Genomic DNA, 27,980 nt, shown 5'->3' on the forward strand with positions numbered 1-27,980 from the left:
AACGTTACTGGGGGATTTACTCACTTTATTCAGCAGTTGGACATTTTGCCTGATGCAACAAGATGGAATGGGTTTTCAAGTGTCAATGTATATCCTATAATGATGACACTTGCGGCAGAGGGTGCACTCCCTAATGAAGTATGCAACCTATTTGTGTTCGCTACAAATGACATGTACAGTAGGGCTGCAATGAATTGAGTACATGTATGTACATACGGCCTACGTTCAGCACAATGTTCAAAGCCGACGTTCACCGGAAGTGCCTGGAGGAGGAGGAGATTACTGTGCCACGTTGATGGAGCCGAAGACCAGTGCGGACGTGGAATTTCATTGAATGTGCATTCTGCAGCGGAGAGCTGTCGGTTTGTTAAGTCTTGCACAATAAGAAAAAGGACCTTGCACGAGTGATCAACGTTTTTTTTTACGCATATCGACTGTGTATGTGTTATAAGAGCGAACAGACCTGAGAAGGTAAGTACTTTTTGGGATTAGCTAGATGTGTGACCCTGTTGGACAGTATTTCGTTTAGGTCTTCTGGCCATGTTGCTAGTTTCTAGCTCACAGATTGCGCTATAACTGTACTGGTTAGCTAGCTACTGAGTTCATTTTGTTAGGACAGAAACCATTTATTTGCAGCTGTCGGTTTTCTCTTACGAATCAAGTGCTACTATCAGAGCCATAGTCTCACTGAAAGGTACCTACGCATTTTTAGCATTAGCTGCGTGGCTTCTTATTTTAGCTACCGTACCAGCGAAAAATCGAGGTTAATTTGCTACACAAACAACTTGTCTGTGTCATCTAATTTGAATGGAAAGTTCCTTTTGTGTGACTTGGCTATCTATTCAGTTAAAATGGAACGGTAACTACACGAAATCCATTCAAAATGTCTGTTTCATTTGAATGCACCTTTGCCCTACCTACCCTATTTACAGCCATAAGTCTATACCCAGTTCGGATACACCATATCCAGTCCCCTTATTCTGTATTTGTGCACGTTGATTATCAGGCGCTAGCCTACACATCTTTTTTTTTTGTGGCTGTAGATGAAGAGGGTTAACCATTTTCAGGACCATTTCATTATCTATTGTGATCCGTTATTTCTGTGCGCTAGAAGCTTGATTAATTCTTGTTTGGGTTGTTTTCTCCCCATCAGAATGAAGCTCAAAGAGATCAACCGCACGGCCATCCAGAGCTGGAGCCCAGCACAGCACCATCCTGTGTACCTGGCAGCAGGTATGTTTTGTACACTTTACTGAGAATCTCGGACATATTTGACGACCGGAAGTAGGTATTTTCTGCATATGCGTTCTTTTGAAGGCCAACCCGGCCTTTCGTGTGCGTGGCCAAAGAGCTCTATTTTCATGTCATCTGACCATAGCACTGCCTGGAGTTTGCTCAAAGGCATTGGCACTTGGATTGAAATCGGTGCTATAGTCATAAAAAATAAAGGTATTTGGCCACGCACACCAGTGGTGTTTGACTTTTGAAAGAGCAATGCAGAAAATACCTAATCCCAACTGTAAAATATGGTGATGGATCTTTGATGTTATGGGGCTATTTTGCTTCCACTGGTCCTGGTGCCCCTGTTAAGGTCAATGGCATCATGGACTTGACCAAGTACCAAACACCTTGCGTGCTTCTGCCAGAAGGCTGGAATGTGGCCTCACGTGAATCTTCCAGCAAGACCATACCCTAAGCACACAACTAAATCAACATTTTTCAATGGCCATCTCAGTCTCCAGGCTTAAACTCGACTGAAAACCTGTGGTTTGAATTGAAGAGGCCAGTCCATAAGCACAGACAAAGGATATCAAAGATCTGGAAAGATTCCGTATTGAGGAATGGTCTAAGATCCCTCCCACTGTGTTCTCCAATCTCATTAAACATTTTATAAAAAAGGCTCAGTGTTGTTATCCTTGTAAGGGGAGGGTGCGGGAATATTGAAAACGGGATCCAATCATTTTTAACCCCCCACCCCCCATTATTATGTTACACAATCTATTTCTCTGAGCAATTTTTTGGTATTAAATATAATTTCCCAGTATGTCTTTGCATACAATATAGCTCAGTATTTGTGTTATTTTATACATTCTTTTTTACTTATCATCAAGGGATCCCATAATTCAAGACCGCCAACTGTACATGTTGCACTGACAGACATTTGTTGTCTGAACAGCTGTCCTGTTAGTGCGTCTACCTGGTCAGGTATTGCTGACCGCTCACCCGTCTGTCTCTGTGTCCAGGTACGTCAGCCCAGCAGCTGGATGCCTCCTTCAGTACCTCCGCCTCTCTGGAGATCTTTGAGCTGGACCTGGCCGAGCCTTCTCTGGACATGAAGCTCCGTGGAGCATACTCCTCCTCTCACAGGTAGTGAAACCTTAGCACTAGCTGTAACCCAAACCCAGTTTTTATTTTTTTATTTAACTAGGCAAGTCAGTTAAGGACAAATTCTTATTTACAATGACGGCCTAACCCGGACGACGCTGGGCCAATTGTGCGCCACCCCATGGGACTCCCAATCACGGCTGGTTGTGATACAGCCTGAAATCGAACCAGGGTCTGTAGTGACACCTCTAGCACTTAGATTTTTATTTGACCTTTTATTTAACTAGGCAAGTCAGTTAAGAACAAATTCTTATTTAAAAAAAATTATTTATTTTTTAATCTTGTCAGCTCGGGGATTCGTTCTTGCAACCTTTCGGTTACAAGTCCAACGCTCTAACCACTAGGCTACCTGCCGCCCCAAAAGATGCAGTGCCTTAGACCGCAGCGACACTCGAGAGCCCCCATTCTTTCAACAGGATTCTTAGTAAATTATATTTCTTCAGGTATCTCAGGTAGTATAGTAAACCCGGGTAGGGAATAGTAGTTGTGAAAACTGTAGTGGTTAAAGCTCAGGTTACTGGAACAAACAACAAGTATATTCAATCAACAACGATTGGTGAATGCTTCCGACAAGGGTACAACAAGCATCAGAGCAAGTCAACTCTTGGGTAGGTTTAGAAAACATACGCCAAATCTCAGACTGCTCTTATCACACTCAATCAGATACCACAAGTTGGCGTGGGGTCCCCACGGCATGGATGCACAGGGTCTCCCATCTGGAGTGCTCATCGCAGGGGGAGAGAACGGCGACGTCATCCTTTACGACCCGGCCAAGATCATTGCTGGACACGGTGACGTTGTCATCGCTCAGAGTAACAAACACAGCGGGCCAGTTAGAGCCCTTGATGTCAACTCCTTCCAGGTAGGTACACCGAACTAACTGTAACTATGCTCTCACTAACCGCTTTGGCATGATACTTTTCTGTGCATAATATGCACGTTGAGATATTGCTCAACTCACTTGAGAACGTCTTGCTTTTGTTTTATTGGAATACTAACGTTTTGGTCTACTGACCTTTTGTTGACTGTTCCGCCAACTCTGTCAAGTGTATCTCGTTGTGTTCGTTACTGTACTTTACATTGTCCCCCCCCCCCATGTTAGCTAGTGATGATAAAGCATTACTTCCATCTCCCCTTCCCCAGGACAACCTGGTGGCTTCAGGAGGTAATGAATCAGAGATCTACATCTGGGACCTAAACAACTTTGGCTCCCCGATGACACCAGGCCCTAAAACTCAGGTAAGACCCAATGGCACCAGAACGTGTCTCTGCGTGGTTAATTAAGGAAACCGTAAGTAGTCACATTTTACCTTTTTTTTTTTTTGGAGTGCTTTCCTTAAAAATGTTCATATGTTATCTTGTCTACGAGGATCCGGCACCCAGGTAATTTGATAGTGGAGGAACATTTGAGTGAGCAGGCCTTTTTGTTTATTTCAGCCACTAGAGGACATCAGCTGTGTGGCGTGGAACAGGCAGGTCCAACACATCCTGGCCTCAGCCAGCCCCAGCGGCCGCGCCTCCATCTGGGACCTCCGCAAGAACGACCTAATCATCAAAGTCAGCGACCACAGCAACAGGGTACGTACCGGAAAGCACGTCTGCTGCTTAGGGATCAGTCTGCCACTTTGTACCCAGCAACAAGGTACCCAGAAACACACGTTTGTCCGTGTCTGTCTGTCTGTCTGTGCTGTTAAAGCCTCAGTCTGTAATTTGTGACCATAACAGATGATATGCATGTCTGTCTGCTGTTAAAGGCTCAGTCTGCCACTTTCATCTCCAGTTTAAAAGTCCTCTCCCTGGCCTGCAGCTTTCTGTAAACTTTGGGGGTGGGAAGTATTCCTAGCGCCTTCAGTTAAAAGCTTGCCACTTATTTTGGGACAGACACAGGATTGGCAACCGAATAGGTCTGAGGCTTCTGACATTAGTACAAACCAGGGGTTGGAACCAAGATTATTTTCCAGAAGTGTTTGTTTTTTTCTCTCGTTTCGTTCCACTGTTTCTGACCGGCAAATTAAAGTTATGATAAACTGGTTCCGATTTACATTGTTGTTCCTTTTTAAAACCTCTGAAATATATACATTTATTTTTCCATATACCTCAATATTTAAATTACGTCACCAATCAGTGTGGATAGAGAAGCTTGCTGTGGAGCGGGTAAGCCATTTTTAATCTCTATAGGAAAGTCGTTAAGAGCAAATTGTATTTTGCCATAACCGCATGGTTTAATAATAATGAAAGACACACACACACACTGTGCTGCCAGTCAACGTGTAGGGCGTGAGATGCAAAATACATTTTGAGGAGAAAGGATGGAGGAAGCTTGCCTTGAAGCGCTGGGCATCTTATTGAATCAGGCCCACAGAGCTACACCTACGGAGGAGCGGCTTCTATGGAGGAACTTTGAATATCTTTCAACCTCGGCGTTGGTTTAACGTTGGACTAGAGCAAACGTTAGTTAACTAGCTTGTGTGTGCAGAGCAGCACTGGAATTTAAAAACACGCCTTGCCTTTTTTGTAGTTAATAAATGCCGTGTGTAACGTGATAACTGTAGTATCCTTAACTAGCGTTGAAAAAGTAAATCCATTCTTTAATTAAACACCTCTCCCTAATTTCTGAATTACGCTTGCAATGTCGTCAGTAGGCTACAGTAACTTATGCTTCAGAGGGCAGGTGGCCTACACGCGCAGACACTGGCAAAGATTTTCAGCTGGCGGGCACTGGAATACATTTGAGTGACAGTGAGGGCTTTGCATAGGCACTTTGTTGTGATTTTTGTGAAACTGAAAAAAAAATGCCCAGAACGTAGCTTTTAAATTAACGGTTCTGTTCCGGAAAAGTATAGATCACTTTCGGTTCGGGTTCTGTTCCTCAAATCATAAAATTGTTTTTGGTTCTGTTCCCTGAACTGATTCCAACCCTTGGTACAAACATAGTATTAACACCATGTGACAGATGGGCAGAAAGAGAACCACACATTCATTATAATAAGTAAATTAATAACTTGTGTGTGTTCAGATGCACTGCTCTGGGCTAGAATGGAACCCCGAGGTAGCTACTCAGCTGGTGCTGGCCTCGGAGGATGACAGGATGCCAGTGATCCAGATCTGGGACCTGCGTTTTGCCACCTCCCCTCTCAAAGTCCTGGAGAACCACACACGGTAAATTATGACTTCAAATGAATCTGGTATCCAGTCTTGGAGAAAGTCATGTCAAAACCACTGACTGTCACGGTCCAAACTTTTGTATTGGATGGAATCATGTTCAGCCGTTGAGGCTGAACTCTGAGAAAATCACGGAGGAATGTGGCTGCGGTATGAATCTGTTCTTGGTTACTAGAGGTCTCTGGGAGATGGGGATGACTGCTATTTAAGGAGTGATCAGAACACGCTAATCTGGTGTGACAAAGAAGGGCACACCCAAGACATGTCAGAACTAATTGCAAGTGTTCATTAGATCGAATGTGATCGGATTACATTATGCTAATTAAATCTGCGGGGGGTTGTGTGTTCGTCAGAGGTGTCCTGGCCATCGCCTGGAGCCTGGCGGACCCTGAGCTGCTACTGAGCTGCGGGAAAGACAACCGAATCCTCTGCTGGAACCCCAACACCGCCGAGGTGAGTGTGTGTGTGGTCTCGCTATTCTTAGCATGGTCCCTAACTACAAACTACAGCACACTGCTAATAATTATCATTACGGAGACATGTAACCAGAAAGGCATTCCTGTCTGCTGTTTCATCTCCAGGTGCTGTATGAGCTGCCTACCAGTACCCAGTGGTGCTTTGACATCCAGTGGTGTCCCAGGAACCCGGCGGTGCTGTCGGCCGCAGCCTTCGACGGACACATCAGCATCTACTCCATCATGGGGGGCAGCAGCCAGGCTTTCAGCCAGACACAGGCAGACACGGTGGGTAAACAGTTTCACATATGAACACTGTTGAGGTTGGAAACTGGCCTCTATGTTGGTCATTTCGGGTTACATACGCAGTTCCAACGAATTCTGAGATTTGGAGTGGAAACTCGCTTCAATTTTAGCCCATCATTGGAGACACTTGATGTGAATGAATACATAACCTGTTTAAAAAAAAAGATGAGAAAAAATGTATATTTTACTTTCTGTGGCATGTCTATGTTCTAGATCAGCACGTCATTTGGCAATATGGATCCATTTGGGATGGGTCAGACCCTGCCCCCCCTGCAGCTTTCCCAGGCCCCGCCTGCCTCCACCACCATCACCCCCCTCAAAAAGCCCCCCAAGTGGATCCGCAGGCCCGTGGGGGCCTCCTTCGCTGTGAGTCACTGCCTTCAATTCTTTGCTATCTTTGTCAAGTTGTATTCATGGATGTATGATGATACTGCCGAGTGACACATGTACATCTCTCCTCCTGGCAACTCTTTGCTGCTGGTTCTTGTCTCTCTCACTAAAGACATTCTATCAATATGTTGAAATGGTGCTAATAAGTTCACTTCCTGCCCCCCCAAAAAAAAAAAAATCCAGTTTGGTGGTAAGCTGGTGTCGTTGGAGAACATCAAGCCCAATCCCCAACAGCCTCAGCAGCCCACGGCTCATGTGGTTCACATTAGTCAGGTGATTACGGAGACGACCTTCCTGGAGCGCTCTGCCCAGCTGCAGGCTACACTGGCTGCTGGCAGCTTCGTTGACTTCTGCCAGGAGAAGATGGACTCGGCCCAGAACGAGTTTGAGAAGACCGTCTGGTCCTTCCTGAAGGTAAGGATGGGGACTTGTGTCGTTAAAACGGAAGTTGTTTTTGTTGCTTGTCTTTTACTAGGCAGGGTAGCCTAGTGGTTAGAGCGTTGGACTAGTAACCGGAAGGTTGCAAGTTCAAAACCCCCGAGCTGACAAGGTACAAATCTGTCGTTCTGCCCCTGAACAGGCAGTTAACTCACTGTTCCTAGGCCGTCATAGATGGCCGCCTCGCTTCGCGTTCCTAGGAAACTATGCAGTGTTTTGTTTTTTTACGTGTTATTTCTTACATTAGTACCCCAGGTCATCTTAGGTTTCATTACATACAGTCGAGAAGAACTACTGAATATAAGATCAGCGTCAACTCACCATCAGTACAACCAAGAATATGTTTTTCGCGACGCGGATCCTGTGTTCTGCCTTTCAACCGGGACAACAGAATGGATCCTATGCGGCGACCCAAAAAAAACAACTCCGAAAAAGAGGGAAACGAGGCGGTCTTCTGGTCAGACTCCGGAGACGGGCACATCGTGCACCACTCCCTAGCATTGCTTCTCGCCAATGTCCAGTCTCTTGACAACAAGGTTGATGAAATCCGAGCAAGGGTAGCATTCCAGAGGGACATCAGAGACTGTAACGTTCTTTGCTTCACGGAAACATGGCTCACTGGAGAGACGCTATCCGAGGCGGTGCAGCCAGCGGGTTTCTCCACACATGGCGCCGACAGAAACAAACATCTTTCTGGTAAGAAGAGGGGCGGGGGCGTATGCCTTATGGCTAACGAGACATGGTGTGATGAAAGAAACATACAGGAACTCAAATCCTTCTGTTCACCTGATTTAGAATTCCTCACAATCAAATGTAGACCGCATTATCTACCAAGAGAATTCTCTTCGATTATAATCACAGCCGTATATATCCCCCAAGCAGACACATCGATGGCTCTGAACAAACTTTATTTGACTCTTTGCAAACTGGAATCCATTTATCCGGAGGCTGCATTCATTGTAGCTGGGGATTTTAACAAGGCTAATCTGAAAACAAGACTCCCTAAATTTTATCAGCATATCGATTGCGCAACCAGGGGTGGAAAAACCTTGGATCATTGTTACTCTAACTTCCGCGACGCATATAAGGCCCTGCCCCGCCCTCCTTTCGGAAAAGCTGACCACGACTCCATTTTGTTGATCCCTGCCTACAGACAGAAACTAAAACAAGAGGCTCCCGCGCTGAGGTCTGTCCAACGCTGGTCCGACCAAGCTGACTCCACACTCCAAGACTGCTTCCATCACGTGGACTGGGATATGTTTCGTATTGCGTCAGATAACAATATTGACGAATACGCTGATTCGGTGTGCGAGTTCATTAGAACGTGCGTTGAAGATGTCGTTCCCATAGCAACGATTAAAACATTCCCTAACCAGAAACCGTGGATTGATGACAGCATTCGCGTGAAACTGAAAGCGCGAACCACTGCTTTTAATCAGGGCAAGGTGACTGGTAACATGACCGAACACAAACAGTGCAGCTATTCCCTCCGCAAGGCTATCAAACAAGCTAAGCGTCAGTACAGAGACAAAGTAGAATCTCAATTCAACGGCTCAGACACGAGGCATGTGGCAAGAAATCCAGCCCAGTCACGGACCAGGATGTCTTGCTCCCAGGCAGACTAAATAACTTTTTTGCCCGCTTTGAGGACAATACAGTGCCACTGACACGGCCTGCAACGAAAACATGCGGTCTCTCCTTCACTGCAGCCGAGGTGAGTAAGACATTTAAACGTGTTAACCCTCGCAAGGCTGCAGGCCCAGACGGCATCCCCAGCCACGCCCTCAGAGCATGCGCAGACCAGCTGGCCGGTGTGTTTACGGACATATTCAATCAATCCCTATACCAGTCTGCTGTTCCCACATGCTTCAAGAGGGCCACCATTGTTCCTGTTCCCAAGAAAGCTAAGGTAACTGAGCTAAACGACTACCGCCCCGTAGCACTCACTTCCGTCATCATGAAGTGCTTTGAGAGACTAGTCAAGGACCGTATCACCTCCACCCTACCTGACACCCTAGACCCACACCAATTTGTTTACCGCCCAAATAGGTCCACAGACGATGCAATCTCAACCACACTGCACACTGCCCTAACCCATCTGGACAAGAGGAATACCTATGTGAGAATGCTGTTCATCGACTACAGCTCGGCATTCAACACCATAGTACCCTCCAAGCTCGAGACCCTGGGTCTCGACCCCGCCCTGTGCAACTGGGTACTGGACTTCCTGATGGGCCGCCCCCAGGTGGCGAGGGTAGGCAACAACATCATCACCCCGCTGATCCTCAACACTGGGGCCCCACAAGGGTGCGTTCTGAGCCCTCTCCTGTACTCCCTGTTCACCCACGACTGCGTGGCCACGCACGCCTCCAACTCAATCATCAAGTTTGCGGACGACACAACAGTGGTAGGCTTGATTACCAACAACGACGAGACGGCCTACAGGGAGGAGGTGAGGGCCCTCGGAGTGTGGTGTCAGGAAAATAACCTCACACTCAACGTCAACAAAACTAAGGAGATGATTGTGGACTTCAGGAAACAGCAGAGGGAACACCCCCCTATCCACATCGATGGAACAGTAGTGGAGAGGGTAGCAAGTTTTAAGTTCCTCGGCATACACATCACAGACAAACTGAATTGGTCCACTCACAGACAGCATCGTGAAGAAGGCACAGCAGCGCCTCTTCGACCTCAGGAGGCTGAAGAAATTCGGCTTGTCACCGAAAGCACTCACAAACTTCTACAGATGCACAATCGAGAGCATCCTGGCGGGCTGTATCACCGCCTGGTACGGCAACTGCTCCGCCCACAACCGTAAGGCTCTCCAGAGGGTAGTGAGGTCTGCACAACGAATCACCGGGGGCAAACTACCTGCCCTCCAGGACACCTACACCACCCGATGTTACAGGAAGGCAATAAAGATCATCAAGGACATCAACCACCCGAGCCCACTGCCTGTTCACCCCGCTATCATCCAGAAGGCGAGGTCAGTACAGGTGCATCAAAGCTGGGACCGAGAGACTGAAAAACAGCTTCTATCTCAAGGCCATCAGACTGTTAAACAGCCACCACTAACATTGAGTGGCTGCTGCCAACACACTGACACTGACACTGACACTGACTCAACTCCAGCCACTTTAATAATGGGAATTGATGGGAAATGATGTAAATATATCACTAGCCACTTTAAGCAATGCTACCTTATATAATGTTACTTACCCTACATTATTCATCTCATATGCATACGTACATACTGTACTCTATATCATCGACTGCATCCTTATGTAATACATGTATCACTAGCCACTTTAACTATGCCACTTTGTTTACATACTCATCTCATATGTATATACTGTACTCGGTACCATCTACTGTATCTTGCCTATGCTGCTCTGTACCATCACTCATTCATATATCCTTATGTACATATTCTTTATCCCCTTACACTGTGTATAAGACAGTAGTTTTGGAATTGTTAGTTAGATTACTTGTTGGTTATTACTGCATTGTCGGAACTAGAAGCACAAGCATTTCGCTACACTCGCATTAACATCTGCTAACCATGTGTATGTGACAAATAAAATTTGATTTGATTTCATTGAAAATAAGAATTTGTTCTTAACTGGCAAGTGCCTGGTTAAATAAAGGTAAAATAAATAATAAACTACCAAAGTGAAATGTTTTTTTCAGGTTAACTTTGAGAATGATGCTCGTGGAAAATACCTGGAGCTTTTGGGATACAAGAAGGAGGAGCTAGCAGCAAAGGTGAGGTTTTGAAATGAACTGTCACTGAATGTCCTCAGGCCATGTCAGTCTGTTGTCTGTCTGGTCCTAATGCGGTCTGTCAGCCTGGTTTAATTCCGCTGGGGTTGTTCCTTTGTTCACAGATTGCAGCAGCATTAGAGGGAGAACCTATTCAGCCTGAGGAGGTAAGGACTTTGTGTGTGTGGAAGAAACATGTATAATTCCTTAGTTGTGACAATTCGATGAACAACATGGAATACGGTTCAGTATGCGGTAAAGTTGATGGTAATGCAGAGCATACATCTGCTCATTCACTCTCTGTAGCTTTGGTCTCATTGCTCAAACAGGGAAGTGGTAGGTCATTGGGAAAGTGTCCAACTTCACTAACTCTAGGTTTCACAATACAGTTTCTGTGAAGTAAGAAAAGGATATGTTTCTTATTCATGCGCTGAACATCGTTGAATTGCTTTCCTGACTTTTGCCATAGATCATCATTGAATATGATTTGGAGAACTTCACCTCACATATTTCAATTCTACCTTTTTATTTATATATATATATATATATTATCTGCAAGACAATGCTATTTTCTCATCTGATTCTTAATGCTATTTACTGCTAAAATTAAAGGATATTTTGTAACATTGCTTAACGGTACTAATATCTCAATGGACACAATGATGTTTTATGAATATTGTTGGGTTTCCAACATGTCAGTGATTCTGTTAATAATTTATCTACAACTCTCAATTGAATGGCTCTGCTGAACTCTGTGAATCTGGCTCTCCTCTCCTACTCCTTTCCCCTCCTGCTGTATGAATGTATGCAGCCCGCCACTGCTCCTGCCCCCACCTCTGTGCCTGAACCTGAGGCTGATCCTGGACCAGAACCAGAGGTAGTGCCCTTTCCCGCTCCCCAGCTCAACACTGAGCCTGAGGTCCTTCCTCCCGTGCCTGAGGCTGCTACTGTTGAGCCCACCCCCGAACCGCCGCTTGAGCCCACCCTCCAGCCCGAACCTGGACCCCAGCCAGAGCTTGCCCCCCCGCCCAGCGGTGACCTTTCAGCTTCTGATCCTATGCCTGTCCTCCAATCGGAGCCTGTTCTTACTCTTGACCTCAGCGCAGAACCCCAGCTTCTTCCCCCTGTTGCTCCCGTTGCTCTCCTGCCAGAGTCTGACCCTACTCTGGCCCCCCAGCTCTGGCCCCCCAGCTGACCTGCAGCAAGCACCCATGTTTGATCCCACTGCCCCCTTTACCCTCCAGCCTCCAACAGAGTTCAACCAAGTGAACTCACTGCCTGAATCTGAATTTGACCAGGTAGCTTTGCAGCATGTCTTAGAATTTGACCCGGTGCCCTTGCAGCCTGTATTTCAGTTCAACCAAGTCGACTTACAGCCTGTTTCTGCGTTCAACCAGGTGGACTTACAGGCTGTACCCGGCTTCGACCCGACATCAACAATGCCCAGTCTGCAGTCGGCAGTCCAGCTGGACCTGGCTCCTCCTGTCTCCACCTTGCAGCCTCTAGCAGACCCTGGACTCCCGCCTGAAGACGCATTTGACCTCATCGCTGCTGCAAACCTCCAGCCAGCAGCAGAAGTGGAACTCACACCTGCTCCAGAACCAGAAGCGGACGATCCATTTGACCTCATCGCTGCTACAAACCTCCAGCCAGCAGCAGAAGTGGAACTCACACCTGCTCCAGAAGCGGACGATCCATTTGACCTCATCGCTGCTACAAACCTCCAGCCAGCAGTAGAAGTGGAACTCACACCTGCTCCGGAACCAGAAACGGAAGATCCATTTGACCTCATCGCTGCTACAAACCTCCAGCCAGCAGCAGAAGTGGAAGTGACAGGACGTCTGGAACCATTGGCAGCAGAAGTAGACCTGACAGAAGCCCTTGGAGCTGAGCCCATCGCCCAGGAAGAGATGCCAGTAAATGAAGAGATTCCTCTGGAGGAGGTACCTTCTTCTCATCCCGTCAGTCCATCCCAGAGAGAGAGTGGCGCATCGTACTGTTATTGCTTTGTCGTTATCGTTGTTCATCGCTAAAACTGTAAACCTATTACATTGGTGCTGCTATGTCATTATATTGCTCCGGTTATGTTGTGACATTGCTTTCACATAGTGTCTCATCTCTAACTATAAGTAACTCGCCCAATTTCTTTTACCCCCCCTATTTTCCTTCAACTTCAACTTTCTCTCTGGGGTAGACTCACACCTGTTCATTTAGTTTCCCTTTGCTGTTTTATGGTTATATGTAAAGCTCTGAGTAGATGGTATGGCGGTACGGATTAACACTTGTTTTGCGTCGTTATGCTTCCGAGTAAGTCTCCCGTTGACATCAACAGATTTACGCAGTAGTTGGAATTGTACTGACACTCCAGGGACGGTACTGCTCTCGGTCAAATAACATTTGATCAACTCCCCCTCTGGTCTGTCAGGAGGCGGCTCCACCAGCAGAGGCAGAGGCCAGCCTACCAGGGGAGGCTCCAGTCCCAGAAGGCATTAAACTCCGCGTCAGTCAAGGTAACGATCCGTCAATATCAATCTGAATCTCTTATTTGTAGGTTTTAGGTTGACGGCGTGCTGCTGTTTTTTGTCGAAGTTTTAAAAAGCAAACCGTTGTTGGTTTGTCCCGTCAGGCGTGGATGGCCTGATCACCCAGGCCCTACTGACGGGGGACTTCCAGGGCGCAGTGGAACTCTGTCTCCATGACAACCGCATGGCTGACAGCATCATCCTGGCCATCGCCGGAGGGGCGGAGCTTCTGGAGAAAACACAGAGGAAGTACTTCACCAAGACTCACAGCAAGATCACCAAGGTAACCCAGCACTGGTCACTGCAAGATCACCAAGGTGACGAGCACCGTGACCATGATGTCAGTCAGTGTCATGGTCATGTGATCAGGTAGTTGATCCGTGGTATTTGCTACTGTTCTGCTACTGATTTACTTTCAGTGTCTCCTGCAGCTGATTGGTGGGGATGAGGAACTGGCAGAGGGACGTGAACAATATTGATTATGGCCGTTATTGGGTCTCGCAGCTGATCAGAGGGAGGTCTACGGTATTGACGATTTAGATTATTTTTTTTGATTAACAGCTGATCAGTGCGGTGGTGATGAGGGACTGGCGTGACGTGCTGCAGACCTGTGAGCTGCAGAACTGGAAGGAAGCTCTGGCTGCAGTCATGACCTACGCTCAGCCCGAGGAGTTCTCCTCTCTGTGTGGTAGGAACGGACACACTTTCTCTCTCTCCCTCTTTCACACACACTCCCTTAAAGCCAATTTATGCTTGCTCCTGCATCGCCGTGCGCCTCCCAGATTTTGTACATTTGAAACAATGCGAAGAGCTCCGTATAGCTTCGCGCTGTACATGATTGGTTGGGGGCGGGAGGTCCTGTATAAACACAAGCTCACTTCCTTCACAATTGCTCTCCTCAGCGACGCGCAAGAAGTATGAGTGCCCTGACTTCTGCAGATGCCGTATCACAGTAAATGCTGCATGATCAATGCAGACGACGGATTGACCATGCGGGGCCTTTTACGGTCTTTCTTAGCCTTTCACACTCTCCCTCACTGGCCTTCCCTTTCAAAGTTTCTTTCCATTTCTGTCGCGTTTGCTGCCGTGTGAACCAGTTGTGAATTTTGAACCCAACTGTGCTGCTGTCTCTGTAGACCTGCTGGGCTGCAGACTGGAGGCTGTGGAGGACTGCACGCTGCAGGCTCAGGCTTGTCTGTGTTACATCTGCGCTGGCAACGTGGAGAAACTGGTGACCTGCTGGACCAGAGCACAGGACAGACACTGCCCTCTCTCTCTGCAGGTACGCGGGTGTGTGTGTGGAGTGTGTACGTCTGGTTTGTGTGTGTGTGTGTGTGTGTGGATCCAACTCTATGTAATGTTTGTATTGCGGCAGGATCTGGTCGAGAAGGTGGTGGTGCTCCGCAAGGCGGTAGAGCAGAACCAGGAGTCTGATCCCTCTGCTGTGGGGCTTCTACTGGGGGAGAAGATGAGTCAGTATGCCAGCCTGCTGGCCTCCCAGGGCAGCCTCACCAACGCCATTGCATACCTGCCCCAGAACACAGAGCAGGTGAATGATACATTTGTCCCACAATCTGCCTCGGGTTACTCGTTCAGAACCGGAACGTAATGTCCATTCTACTGCTTCTAATTCGGCAGTATTTTTTTCCCCCTCCAGGTTGCGGTGCAGCAGCTGCGTGACCGTCTCAGCAGAGCTCTGGGTCAACAGGCTCCTGCTGCAGCCCCAGTAGCCCAACTCCCATCCCCTCAGCCCACAGCTGCCCAGCCCAGGCAGCTCTTCACCCCTGCCCAGCCTTCTATGGTGTCCCAGCAGCACGCTCCAGCCCCTGTGCCTGCCGCTGCCAACGCACCGCAACAGTATTACCAGCCGGTAAGTGATAGTCACTCACACAGCCTCCTCATTAGCCCCTAAGTGGTTGATGATCCTCTCTTGATTCTGATGCTGTCTGGGTGCCCTTTTGGTCTTGTTCCCACATGTTGTGTGGCCGACGGCCGCTGACTCTGATGGTGTTGAGTAGAGGTCGACCGATTTATGATTTTTAACGCCGATACCAATTATTGAAGGGCCAAAAAAAAGAAGCCGATACCGATTAATCGGCCAAATGTATATATATATATTTCTTATATTTATTTGTAATAATGACAATTACAACAATACTGAATGAACACTTATTTTAACTTAAATTGATTTTATGGATTTATTATATTAACCTCAAATAATGAAACCTCTTCAATTTGGTTTAAATAATGCAAAAACAAAATGTTGGAGAATAAAGTAAAAGTGCTCAGAACATGAGAACATATGAAAGCTGGTGGTTCCTTTTAACATGAACCTTTGACTTGGATGTTCTTATAGGCACTTTAGTATTGCCAGTGTAACAGTATAGCTTCCGTCCCTCTCCACGCCCCTACCTGGGCTCGAACCAGGAACACATCGACAATAGCCACCCTCGAAGCATCGTTACCCATCGCTCCACAAAAGCCGCGGCCCTTGCAGAGCAAGGGGAACAACTACTTCAAGGTCTCAGAGCGAGGGACATCACCGATTGAAACGCTATTTTGCGCGCACCCCGCTAACTAGCTAGCCATTTCTCATTGGTTACACCAGCCTAATCTTGGGAGTTGATAGGCTTGAAGTCATAAACCGCTCAATGCTTGAAGCATAGCGAAGAGCTGCTGGCAAACGCAGGAAGGTGCTGTTTGAATGAATGCTTACGAGCCTGCTGCTGCCTACCACCGCTCAGTCAGTCTGCTCTATCAAATCTCAAATCATAGACTTAATTATAACATAATAACACACAGAAATACGAGGCTTAGGTCGTTATGGTAAAATCTGGAAACTATAGTTTCGAAAACAAAACGTTTATTCTTTCAGTGAAATACTGAACCGTTCCGTATTTTATCTAACGGGTGGCAACCCTAAATCTAAATATTGCTGTTACATTGTACAACCTTCAGTGTTATGTCATAATTATGTACAATTCTGGCAAATTAATTACTGTCTTTGTTAGGAAGAAATAGTCTTCACACAGTTCGCAACGAGCCAGGTGGCCCAAACTGCTGCATTTACTGCTTGCACTGAACGCAAGAGAAGTGACACAATTTCCCTAGTTATAAGAAAGTAATGTTAGCAGGCAATATTAACTAAATATGCAGGTTTAAAAATATATACTTGTATTGATTTTAAAGAAAGGCATTGATGTTTGTGGTTTGGTACACATTGGTGCAACGCGAACGCGCTTGTTAAATCACCCATTTGGCGAAGTAGGCTATGATTCAATGATAAATTAACAGGCACCGCATCGATTATATGCAACGCAGGACAAGCTAGATAAACTAGTAATATCATCAACCATGTGTAGTTAACTAGCGATTTATGTTAAGATTGTTTTTTAAAAGAACTTTAATGCTAGCTAGCAACTTAACTTGGCTCCTTGCTGCACTCGTGTAACAGGTGGTCAGCCTGCCACACAGGCTCCTCGTGGAGTGCAATGTAAGGCAGGTGATAACCAGAAGGTTGCAAGATCGAATCCCTGAGCTGACACTGTAAAAATCTGTCGTTCTGCCCCTGAACAAGGCAGTTAACCCACCTTTCCTAGGCCGTCATTGAAAATAAGAATGTGTTCTTAACTGACTTGCCTAGTTAAATAAAGGTAAAACCTTTAAAAAAATTTTTTTATATCGGCCACAATCTGTGTCCAAAAATGCCGATTAGCGATTATGAAAATCAATCGGCCATTCAGATTAATCGGTCGACCTCTAGTGTTGAGCTGGGGTTGTTTTTATCGGGGCTCCTCCATTGTGTGTTCATCATTGGTGTGTGTGTGTGTGTACCATGCGGACTGTGTGTATGTGTGTGTTCTCCAGGTGAGGTCTGCCTCTACAGTTACCTCCTGGAGTAACCAAACTCCCACAGCTCTCCCCAGTGTCCCTCCTCCTCATCTAGGCCCTGCCACCACAGAGCCCCAGGTACACACACACACACACTAGCCCTGACGATGGCTGTGACCACACACACACACACACGTGTACCACACCAGCAACTGTGCTTCAGCTTTTTGGGCTTATGTTCAATATTCCTCAATCTTGACTAACTCTGAAATCTAATTGTAACAGCTAAATAAATAAAAATTTGGGGGGGGGACATGCTGTGGTTCTACTATGGGTCAATACGTTGCTACTCTCTTGTGTTGCAAGCGCTGCTCTTGCTATTGTGGTACGACGTAGACCTGGCATGTATACCAAGCACAGGGTCACAACCATGTACCCCCTGACCTCTCACCTCAGGGCCACTGACCCCCCCCCTCCCCATAACTGCATGACCCTAGTCTGTCTCTCTACCTGACCCCCACACACAGCTCCAACCCCCGTTGTCGTACTCCAGACAGTGCGACGGCTTTCTGCGCCGCTCCTTGCAACACGTGTCGCATCATGACTCCCGTCTGTTGGAAGACAAATCTCCACCCTGTTCCCATGGTCCCCACACCAGCTGGTCACTTACTGCGGATGCTGTAGTAATGCATGACACCCTGTTCATACCCCAACCCACTCTGGCTCTATGTGTGGTTTGTCATGCACGTCCGTGTGGAGCACCTGATCCAACCGTGTTTCTTAACTCTGGTCCTGGAGACCCAAAGGGCTTTGTGTTTTTGCCCTAGTACTACACAGCTAATTCAAATGATCAGCCCATCGTCAAGCTTTAATGATTTTTAAATTAGGTGTGTATTGCAAAAACAATGGAGTGCATCCCTTTGTGTCCCCAGGACCGGATTTAAGAGGCACTGCTCTAAAACATGTCTCTTTCTCCAGTCCGCGTCCCGCTTCTCTTGTTTCTGATTCACTCACTGCTCTTGTGTTAAACTATTTTGTGCATCTATCTAGTTGTCTTGAATATAACTGCCCAGTGTTTCCTGATTTTTCTATGAAATATTACTTACAATATGAGTGAAATATTTTCCCCCTGACTAATTATGTTAAAATGCAGCTTTTCTTTTTTTGGAAGGTGTGGGCATATATCGGTCACAAAAAATATTTGTGCTAGTAGACTGCTGATTGGCCAGATAATTCTGCTCTAGACCAATGATTGGCCAGTTCATCCCCCTTGGGGAGATGACATGTTCTATGAGGAAATGGCAAGCATTTCTGGAACGTTCTGAGGTGGGGTTTTTAAGTGTTTTTGCCTTTTTTTCCCCCTCCAATTTATGCTTTGGCCACACGAGTATAAATACAAAAACAGTATTTGGATATGAGTTAAAGTTCATATTCATATATTATTACTGGGCAGTTACTTTAAGATCTGTGAAGGGGAGTGAACAAGACCTGACGAGGGAGATTCTCTCTGGAATGAAACCCAGCCCTAGTCGTGGTTATGATCCTAGCTGCTTCCCAAATGGAAGCTTATTCCTTATATAATGCACTTTATAGGCCAGGGAATAAGGCTCTGTTAAAGAGTAGTGCAATATATAGGGATTAGGCTGCCATTTGGAAGGCAGCCCTTGAGTCTGTGATGTCATCTTTTGTGTCTGTCCTGTCGATCATTGCAGGTTCAGCCGACACCCCCCATGTATGGGATGCCTCCCTCTGGGTCAGCTGCTCCCCCAGCATCCTCGTCTGCTGCATACCCCCCCATGTACTCACATCAGTACCAGCGTAAGTGTCTCGAACATCACTACCACTTTCAGGTTATAGGTACTCTCTTCTTCGTGTAGGAGGGAAATGGCAGCCTGAACACCTAGAAGTGTGTGTGTGTCTGCCACCACCAACCGGTTTGGAGGATACACTGCGTAGCGCCAAGAGCTAATCGTGGCTTCGCACATACAGATGGGAAAGGGGGATACCTAGTCAGTTGTACCACTGAAATGTGTCTTCCGCATTTAACCCAACCCCTCTGAATCAGGTACAGGTGCTAGCCTTGGGTATTCTACATACAGATAGTCTGACTTCGATGCCCCGTTTTTCTACATTTAAACCAAGCATTTTCTGGCGGAGAATGTTTGCCCAGTGTTCTCTCTTTCGAAAGTTCTTTGCTAATTAGCTCGGCCTTGAGCCTTCTATGGCCATGTTTTCTAATTGAGAATGAGAATGTTTGGCTGTTAACTCTCTCGCTCTCTGCATGATGTCCTGTTCTGAATAACAAATCTTTCATGCCTGATAGTCTATCTATAAACGTCTACACACTTTTGAATGAAGTTCTAACAAAGTTGAAGCATTTTTCTGTAATGTTACCAGATTGTAATTATTAAGAGGAAATGTTTCCGTTTCACATTTCCTGAACTGCTAAGAATTAGAATGCTTGTTACTACTGCTAAAGGACCCCAGAGAGCACTGTTCCAGTTAGTCTTTAACGTAACAGTGTGACTAATGCATGCTGTTCTCTTTCCTGTGAAGCCCCAGCCTACCCTCCGGCCAGCCAGTACAACCTTGGCACTGGTGGCCCAGCTATCTATTCACCTCTCCAGTACTCTGCTCCTCCTCCTCCCTCCTTCTCTTCCTCCTCACCCCAAGCCCCAGCCCCAGGCTTCATGCCCCAATACACCCAACAACCCCTCTACCCACCTCCTTCCATGGGCCAGCCTGTGTCCTCCGCTCCTCCTTTCTCTCCTCCTCCTCTGTCATCTGGAGCGTCTTTCCAACATGGCGGACCGGGTTCGCCTGCCTCGTACATGCCGCCGCTCCCACCAACCGGATCCTCAGGTACACAGCCTGATCCGGCCTCTGGGAGAACAGGTGTGACTGGATCTGTTCGAAGGATCCACACTACAATACCCCTCAGAAAGAAGCAGTGTATTGGACCTGTATTCTAAAGTGGTATGCTAGTGTGGGTGTTGGAACATAGCCATAGTTCTGTTTGAATGGCCGGGCCAAATGTGGACAGGGAATGTCAAGTGTCGGGTCAGAGACCAGCATAGGAAGCTAATGGCGGATATTAAACTAGTCTGAATGGAGTAAGTGACCGAAAGCGGCTGTTTAGACGGTGTCCAACTGTAAGGGCATAGCGGAGCCAGGAGTGTGTGTGTGTGTGCTAGCTATCTGCTTAGTGAGCACAGTGTAGCCGAGCACAGACGGCCTTCAGATTTGTCAATGGCTGCTGCTGTTCCGTGCCTATTTCTCGCACCTCTCTCTCTCTCCCTGGGTGGGGAAAGCGGAGGTAACAATTCTCAACTGAGACACTGTTACTCCTCTGAAATATGGCGGGTCCTTATTAACATGGTCACGTCCGAATTGTGTGAGGGGTGTTAATGTTGTTAGCATTAGCGCATTGTTAAATGAAATGGGACTTTATTAGTTGTAAACATTTACAGGTACAGTAACACTCACTAACGACACATTTTGAGTATGCTATTAGTTCCCTAGCTATCAACTCCATTAGCATCTCTCACCTATGCTCTGTTGGCTCGGTGAACTGTTCTAGAGTGTTTTTTTTTTTCGTCCACAGAGGGATATAATCCAGACACTACCTGTTTCATGGAAGGTGAAGGTGAATTGAAAGACCGCTCTGCTACCTTATGCAATTACTGCCTGTAAATGACCGGCCTGACCAGATTATACCAATCAATTTAATCAAAAGCGCTCGCCAATATCCCCGATGATCAACAATGTGATGCGTTGCCGCTTCTGTTGCGCTGCCAATTCTGTTTTCTGGTGAATGTTCAATCAAGGAATCTGTAGCAATTTTTTTTTAACCAGCTAATTTTTAACGGGCGCTATCACATAATCAACTTTTTCATGGACCTGAAGTACCAAGGACATAATCGTCATTGTTGCTGTTGATAGAAAGGTAAACATGGATATGAGAGTCAGTTGGTTCACCCAGATGTGTGGTGCTCTGGGCAGGAGCGTAAAGCGAGAATGATTGGGTTGGTAAGTTAGTCAGATTGGTCTGATTCGGAGCTTTGCTTGGCTATCTAGGGCAGGCAATATCCTGATGAAAATGACAGGCAGGGGGGGGATCATGGTGATTATATTTAGGGGTCAGCCCAGGCTACGCTGCACTCAAATACCAATACATTTAGCCTGAAAGAGCTGTTTTTGGTAATTTGCACAAATGGCAAGAAATGTATCCAACTGTGGCAGGTAGCCTAGCGGTTAAGAGCGTTGGGCCAGGAACCGAAAGGTTGGTTCGAATCACCAGGCCGACTAGGTGAAAAATATATTGTGCCCTAATTGCCCCTGTAAGTACCTCTGGATAAGATGGTCTGCTAAATGACAAAAATAAAACATTCTTTGCTCATTGTCTTGCTGATGCAGTATGAAATATGTAGTGTTGTGCTGTGAGTAGCCTAGGTGCCAGTCGAACTGTGGTTGTTTCTTGCCCAACTAGCGTTAGCAAGGCTAGCTAACAATGTAGCACGTGTGAGTACAGGGCCCGTGGCACCCAGACTGTAGTGAAGAGACAGGTGTGTGTGATGGTTTTCTCTCTGCTTGTCAACAGGCCCACAGAATGGCTGGAACGACCCGCCTACCCTGAACAGAGTGCCAAAGAAGAAGAAGGTGAGACCAATCACACAATCAATTATACTTTGTCATGCTGTGGTCACTGAACCTTGCTCTATAGCTCTCCAGGACACATGATTAAAAAAACAAACAATTGTCCATTTAAATAACATCAAATTGATCAGAAATAGTGTAGACATTGTTAATGTTGTAAATGACTATTGTAGCTGGAAATGTCTGATTTAAAAAAAAATGTATATACACTGCTCAAAAATAACGGGAACACTAAAATAACACATCCTAGATCTGAATGAATTAAATATTTGTATTAAATACTTTCTTTACATAGTTGAACTTGCTGACAACAATCACACAAATTATCAATGGAAATCAAATTTATCAACCCATGGAGGTCTGGATTTGGAGTGACACTCAAAATTAGTGGAAAACCACACTACAGGCTGATCCAACTTTAATGTAATGTCCTTAAAACAAGTTATGGTCTCACAAGGGGTCTGAGTTCCTCATCTTGGTACCTAATGGGTCAGGCTACCTCTGGCGAGCACATGGAGGGTTGTGCGGCCCTCCAAAGAAATGCCACCCCACACCATGACTGACCCACCACCAAACCGTTCATGCTGGAGGATGTTGCAGGCAGAAGAACGTTCTCCACGGCGTCTCCAGACTCTGTCACGTCTGTCACATGTGCTCAGTGTGAACCTGCTTTCATCTGTGAAGAGCACAGGGCACCAGTGGCGAATTTGCCAATCTTGGTATTCTCTGGCAAATGCCAAACGTCCTGCACGGTGTTGGGATGTAAGCACAACCCCCACCTGTGGACGTTGGGCCCTCATACCACCCTCATGGAGTCTGTTTCTGACCGGTTGAGCAGACACATGCACATTTGTGGCCTGCCAGCATTCAAAAGTGACCAAAACATCAGCCAGGAAGCATAGGAACTGAGAAGTGGTCTGTTGTCACCACCTGCAGAACCACTCCTTTATTGGGGGTGTCTTGCTAATTGCCTATAATTTCCACCTGTTGTCTATTCCATTTGCGCAACAGCATGTGAAATTTATTGTCAATCAGTGTTGCTTCCTAAGTGGACAGTTTGATTTCACAGAAGTGTGATTGACTTGGAGTTACATTGTGTTGTTTAAGTGTTCCCTTTAATTTTTTTGAGCAGTGTATATTATAATAATAATTTTAATGGAATATCTACATAGGCGTACAGACGCCAATTATCAGCAACCATCAATCCAGTGTTCCAATGGCACGTTGTGTTAACTAATCCAAGTTTATCATTTTTTAAAAGGCTAATTGATCATTAGAAAACCCTTTTGCAATTATATTTGCACAGCTGAAAACTGTTCTGATTAAAGAAGCAATAAAACTGGCCTTCTCTAGACTTGAGTATCTGGGGCATCAGCATTTGTGGGTTCGATTACAGGCTCAAAATGGCCAGAAACAAAGAACGTTCTTCCGTACCTCGTCAGTCTATTCTTGTTCTGAGAAATTAAGGCTATTCCATGGGAGAAATTGCCAAGAAACTGAAGATCCCGGAGTCGCCTCGTCACTGTTGACGTTGAGACTGGTGTTTTGCGGGTACTATTTAATGAAGCTGCCAGTTGAGGACTTGTGAGGTGTCTGTTTCTCAAACTAGACACTCTAATGTACTTGTCCTCTTGCTCAGTTGTGCACCGGGGTCTCCCACCTCTTTCTATTCTGGTTAGTGCCAGTTTGCGCTGTTCTGTGAAGGGAGTAGTACACACCACCACAGAAAGCACTTAGCTAGGCTGCATTTTGGAGCTGCCTTACTCAAGAAAACAAAGAGACTGTTTGTATGCATCTTTATTAATTCAATGATATACAGTTTTATTTACATAGTTTGCAAACTGATGTGACACGTATTAATGACAAAATAACATGAAAAAGTAAATACTTTTTTGCCCCACTGTATATAAAACTATTTAGTCAGCCACCAATTGTGCAAGTTCTTCCACTTAAAAAGATGAGGCCTGTAATTTTCATCATAGGTACACTTCAACTATGACAGACAAAATGAGAGAGAAAAAAATCCAGAAATCAAATTGTAGGATTTTTTATGAATTTATTTGCAAATTATGGTGGAAAATAAGTATTTGGTCAATAACAAGTTTATCTCAATACTTTGTCATTGCCAACAAAGGGTATATAACAGAGGTCAAACGTTTTCTGTAAGTCTTCAAGGTTTTCACACACTGTTGCTGGTATTTTGGCCCATTCCTCCATGCAGATCTCCTCTAGAGCAGTGATGTTTTGGGGCTGTTGCTGGGCAACACGGACTTTAAACTCCCTCCAAATATTTTCTATGGGGTTGAGATCTGGAGACTGGCTAGGCCACTCCAGGACCTTGAAATGCTTCTTACGAAGCCACTCCTTCGTTGCCCAGGTGGTGTGTTTGGCATCATTGTCATGCTGAAAGATCCAGCCACGTTTCATCTTTGCCCTTGCTGATGGAAGGAGGTTTTCACTCAAAATCTCACGATACATGGCCCCATTCATTCTTTCCTTTACACGGATCAGTCGTCCTGGTCCCTTTGCAGAAAAACAGCCCCAAAGCATGATGTTTCCACCCCCATGCTTCACAGTAGGTATGGTGTTCTTTGGATGCAACTCAGCATTCTTTGTCCTCCAAACACGATGAGTTGAGTTTTTACCAAAAAGTTTTGGTTTCATCTGACCATATGGCATTCTCCCAATCTTCTTCTGGATCATCCAAATGCTCTCTAGCAAACTTCAGACGGGCCTGGACATGTACTGGCTTAAGCAGGGGGACACGTCTGGCACTGCAAGATTTGAGTCCCTGGTGGCGTAGTGTGTTACTGATGGTAGGCTTTGTTACTTTGGTCCCAGCTCTCTGCAGGTCATTCACTAGGTCCCCCCGTGTGGTTCTGGGATTTTTGCTCACCGTTCTTGTGATCATTTTGACCCCACGGGGTGAGATCTAGCGTGGAGCCCCAGATCGAGGGAGATTATCAGTGGTCTTGTATGTCTTTCATTTCCTAATAATTGTTCCCACAGTTGATTTATTCCAACCAAGCTGCTTGCCTATTGCAGATTCAGTATTCCCAGCCTGGTGCAGGCCTACAATTTTGTTTCTGGTGTCCTTTGACAGCTCTTTGGTCTTGGCCATAGTGGAGTTTGGAGTGTGACTGTTTGAGGTTGTGGACAGGTGTCTTTTATACTGATAACAAGTTCAAACGGGTGCCATTTAATACAGGTAACGAGTGGAGGACAGAGGAGCCTCTTAAAGAAGTTGTTACAGGTCTGTGAGAGCCAGAAATCTTGCTTGTTTGTAGGTGACCAAATACTTATTTTCCACCATAATTTGCAAATAAATAAATTAAAAATCCTACAAGGTGATTTTTCTGGATTTTTTCCCCCTTGTTTTGTCTGTCATAGTTGAAGTGTACCTATGATGAAAGTTACAGGCCTCTCATCTTTTTAAGTGGGAGAACTTGCACAATTGGTGGCTGACTAAATACTTTTTTGCCCCACTGTGTATATTTTTATTACAGCCTGTAATCAAACCCACAAAACAATTAAATGTGGGGCTCAAACAGGTGGGGCTCTGCCTTATCTTGGCAAAGGAGAAATTCCTCTCTAACACAGATGTAAACAAATGTGTGCACAAAACATGAGAGAAGCATTTTGTGCGTATGGAACATTTCTGCTATCTTTTGATTTCAGCTCATGAAACATAGGACCAAAACTTTACATGTTTATATTTTAGTTCAGTGTACTTTACACACTCTTTCCACTGTTGCAGGTTCCAGAGAACTACACGCCTCCTTCCCCCATCATGGCCCCCATCTTTTCTCCCCTTGGTGCTGGGGACCCCCAGCAGCCCCCCTACATGCCTCCACGCCAGGCCCAGAACCAGGCCCCCTACCAGGGCATGCAGCAGCAGATGGCCCCCCCACCCATGAACCCTGGCATGCTCAAGACGCGTGGAGGAAGTGTGGAGGGAGCGCCCGGAGCCCCGACTGGAGATACCATACAGGTGCTGGTCTAGTCCTACATACATTTGGTGTATTCCTCATTGAAATTATGATAAACATATTGCTAGTGGATTACATTACTGGTAGTGCAATATGGCCTCAAAGCTCTTAACGTGGTACAATTTGCAACTTAGAAAGCTCCACAACAATTCCTAAGAGTTAGTCTAAAACCCATGTGCTGTGTTTCTGTTAACCTTCCAGCCGCTGCAGTCCATCCCTGCTGAGAAGATAACCATGAAGCCCATCCCCGATGAGCACCTGGTCCTGAAAAACACCTTTGAGGGCCTCATCCACAAGTGCTTGGCTGCTGCCACCGATCCTGTGAGTGCGGCGTGTCTATCGAGTCAGATTATCTCTGGAGTTCATAAATCGTCACGTACAACTACTTTTCCTCAAGTTATATCATTAGTGTAAAATTGTTCACACTTCCTCTTCAAACACTCCCTCAGCTTAGGGCTGTTGATATGCGTGTCTCATCATATTTCTCTCTCCCCACAGCAAACCAAGAGGAAGCTGGATGACGCCAACAAACGCCTTGAGGCCCTCTATGACAAGCTACGAGAGCAGACCGTGAGTTGGAACAATTCAAAAATTCCGTGTTAATGTTGCGCTTACACCGCACATCCCTCTCGATTTCTCTTTCTCACACTTTCTCTCTCGTCTCTCTCTGTTTCCTTCTAGCTCTCCCCAGCCATCATAGGGGGCCTGCACAACATGGTGCAGTGCATCGAGTCTCGATCCTACGTGGAGAGCCTCAACATCCACACACATATAGTGAGCAGCAGCAACTTCAGCGAGACGTCTGCCTTCATGCCTGTGCTCAAGGTGGTGCTGACACAAGCCAACAAACTGGGGGTCTGAGCAGGAGAGACCCTCCCCCACTCCTCAGTCTGAGGTGAGATGGAGAAGGATTGGTCAGAGATGTCATGAGAGGCCAGGAAGTAGACGTAGGGAGCCAGGTGTTTTAATCAGTGGGAATTCCATGTGGCTCCCAGTGCAGATATTATACTTCCTGTAGAATCATGAGATTTTATGACATAACTGTCCGATCAACTTCTTCATCAGATTCTGGACTCAAGAGACCCCTCCCCCTTCTCTTTTACAACTCAAACACAAGCCATGCCACCAGTATCACTACAGTATACACATGCGGGACCTAGGACCAAGATGTATTGATATTGCCAGTCTTATCGTTGTCACTGGGATAATATGTTAAAAAGCCAAACAACCCAGTTTTGAGGATCATATTTTTGTTTTCTTGTTCATTTTTAGTGTAATCATGATTTTCAAACAGAGCAGAGTGCAATGGGGGTTACTCCCCTTTTAACCAGAGACTGTACTTTAAAACACAGGAGGAATCCATGCTAAGATAATATGCCAGGGATCATCATCAGACTGTTTTAATTGGGTATTATTGTCAGGTTTAATAACGAGGGAACTAGCTTTTTATAATGGTCCGTCATGCCATGAATTTCACGCGACAGCGTCCATTTTCTTTCCCTCAGTTCTTGTCTTCAGTATGATTTAGGCTTTTGATTAAACAGTCTATTTGTCTCCATCCTGGTAAGATCAGAAATACACTTACGTTGCAAATGGGAAATTTTTTAAAATTGACAACATGCAATATTTTCAATAAATAGTATTTATTTAAAACCTGCTGCTTCATTGTTTTAATATCAGTTGCTTTCAGATGTTACTAATTAATGTTTGTCATAAACAGCTTGGATGTCATGTTTTAATAGACTAATTGTCTTTCCGTTTACAAATACTGGCCAATTAGTTGGTACTGGACATTTAACTAATCTGATACTGGATGCAGTGTCTGAATGCAATGCGAGTGTGTTGGAACGGAGAATGAAACGTATGTGTCTTGATTGTCTAGCTCCATCTTCAGCCTTGACCTTGGCGTTTTTAGTATCTTGAATTTGTAATGTTATGTATTTACAAAATAGAGTCCCTATTAGCTTTTATAACAATCTCTGCCTGCCCTCCCTCATATGTACTAGGCCTAATATGTATGTACATTAGATTTAACTATGTAACTTGTAAAAATAATAATAAATGCTTTCACAAATCATGTGCAG

General features: G+C 45.8%; 1 protein-coding gene across 8 annotated transcripts; it reads left to right on the plus strand.

The window, feature by feature from the left end:
* Positions 1-156: 156 nt before the first annotated feature.
* On the plus strand, positions 157-27,973 carry sec31a (SEC31 homolog A, COPII coat complex component). Of its 8 annotated transcripts, XM_042302124.1 has the most exons (30): positions 160-471; positions 1,154-1,233; positions 2,244-2,367; positions 3,049-3,247; positions 3,529-3,624; positions 3,823-3,963; positions 5,402-5,544; positions 5,901-6,000; positions 6,129-6,290; positions 6,522-6,674; positions 6,882-7,112; positions 10,827-10,901; positions 11,024-11,065; positions 11,710-11,775; positions 12,296-12,841; positions 13,324-13,408; positions 13,525-13,703; positions 13,982-14,108; positions 14,557-14,702; positions 14,796-14,969; positions 15,078-15,290; positions 17,288-17,389; positions 18,964-19,069; positions 19,808-20,113; positions 20,856-20,897; positions 21,852-21,910; positions 25,665-25,898; positions 26,098-26,217; positions 26,395-26,466; positions 26,578-27,973. In XM_042302124.1, exons 2-30 carry the CDS (start codon positions 1,155-1,157, stop codon positions 26,755-26,757), a joined length of 4,302 nt encoding a protein of 1,433 aa, XP_042158058.1. In that variant the 5' UTR covers positions 160-471; position 1,154; the 3' UTR covers positions 26,758-27,973. The 8 variants fall into 8 exon arrangements, with proteins under 8 accessions (XP_042158061.1, XP_042158058.1, XP_042158059.1 ...); XM_042302127.1 differs by lacking the exon at positions 17,288-17,389 and having other exon boundaries at positions 157-471; XM_042302125.1 differs by lacking the exon at positions 20,856-20,897 and having other exon boundaries at positions 162-471.
* The last annotated feature ends 7 nt before the right edge of the window (positions 27,974-27,980 follow it).

Source organism: Oncorhynchus tshawytscha, linkage group LG20 (genome assembly GCF_018296145.1).
Source record: "Oncorhynchus tshawytscha isolate Ot180627B linkage group LG20, Otsh_v2.0, whole genome shotgun sequence".
Classification (NCBI taxonomy): domain Eukaryota; kingdom Metazoa; phylum Chordata; class Actinopteri; order Salmoniformes; family Salmonidae; genus Oncorhynchus; species Oncorhynchus tshawytscha.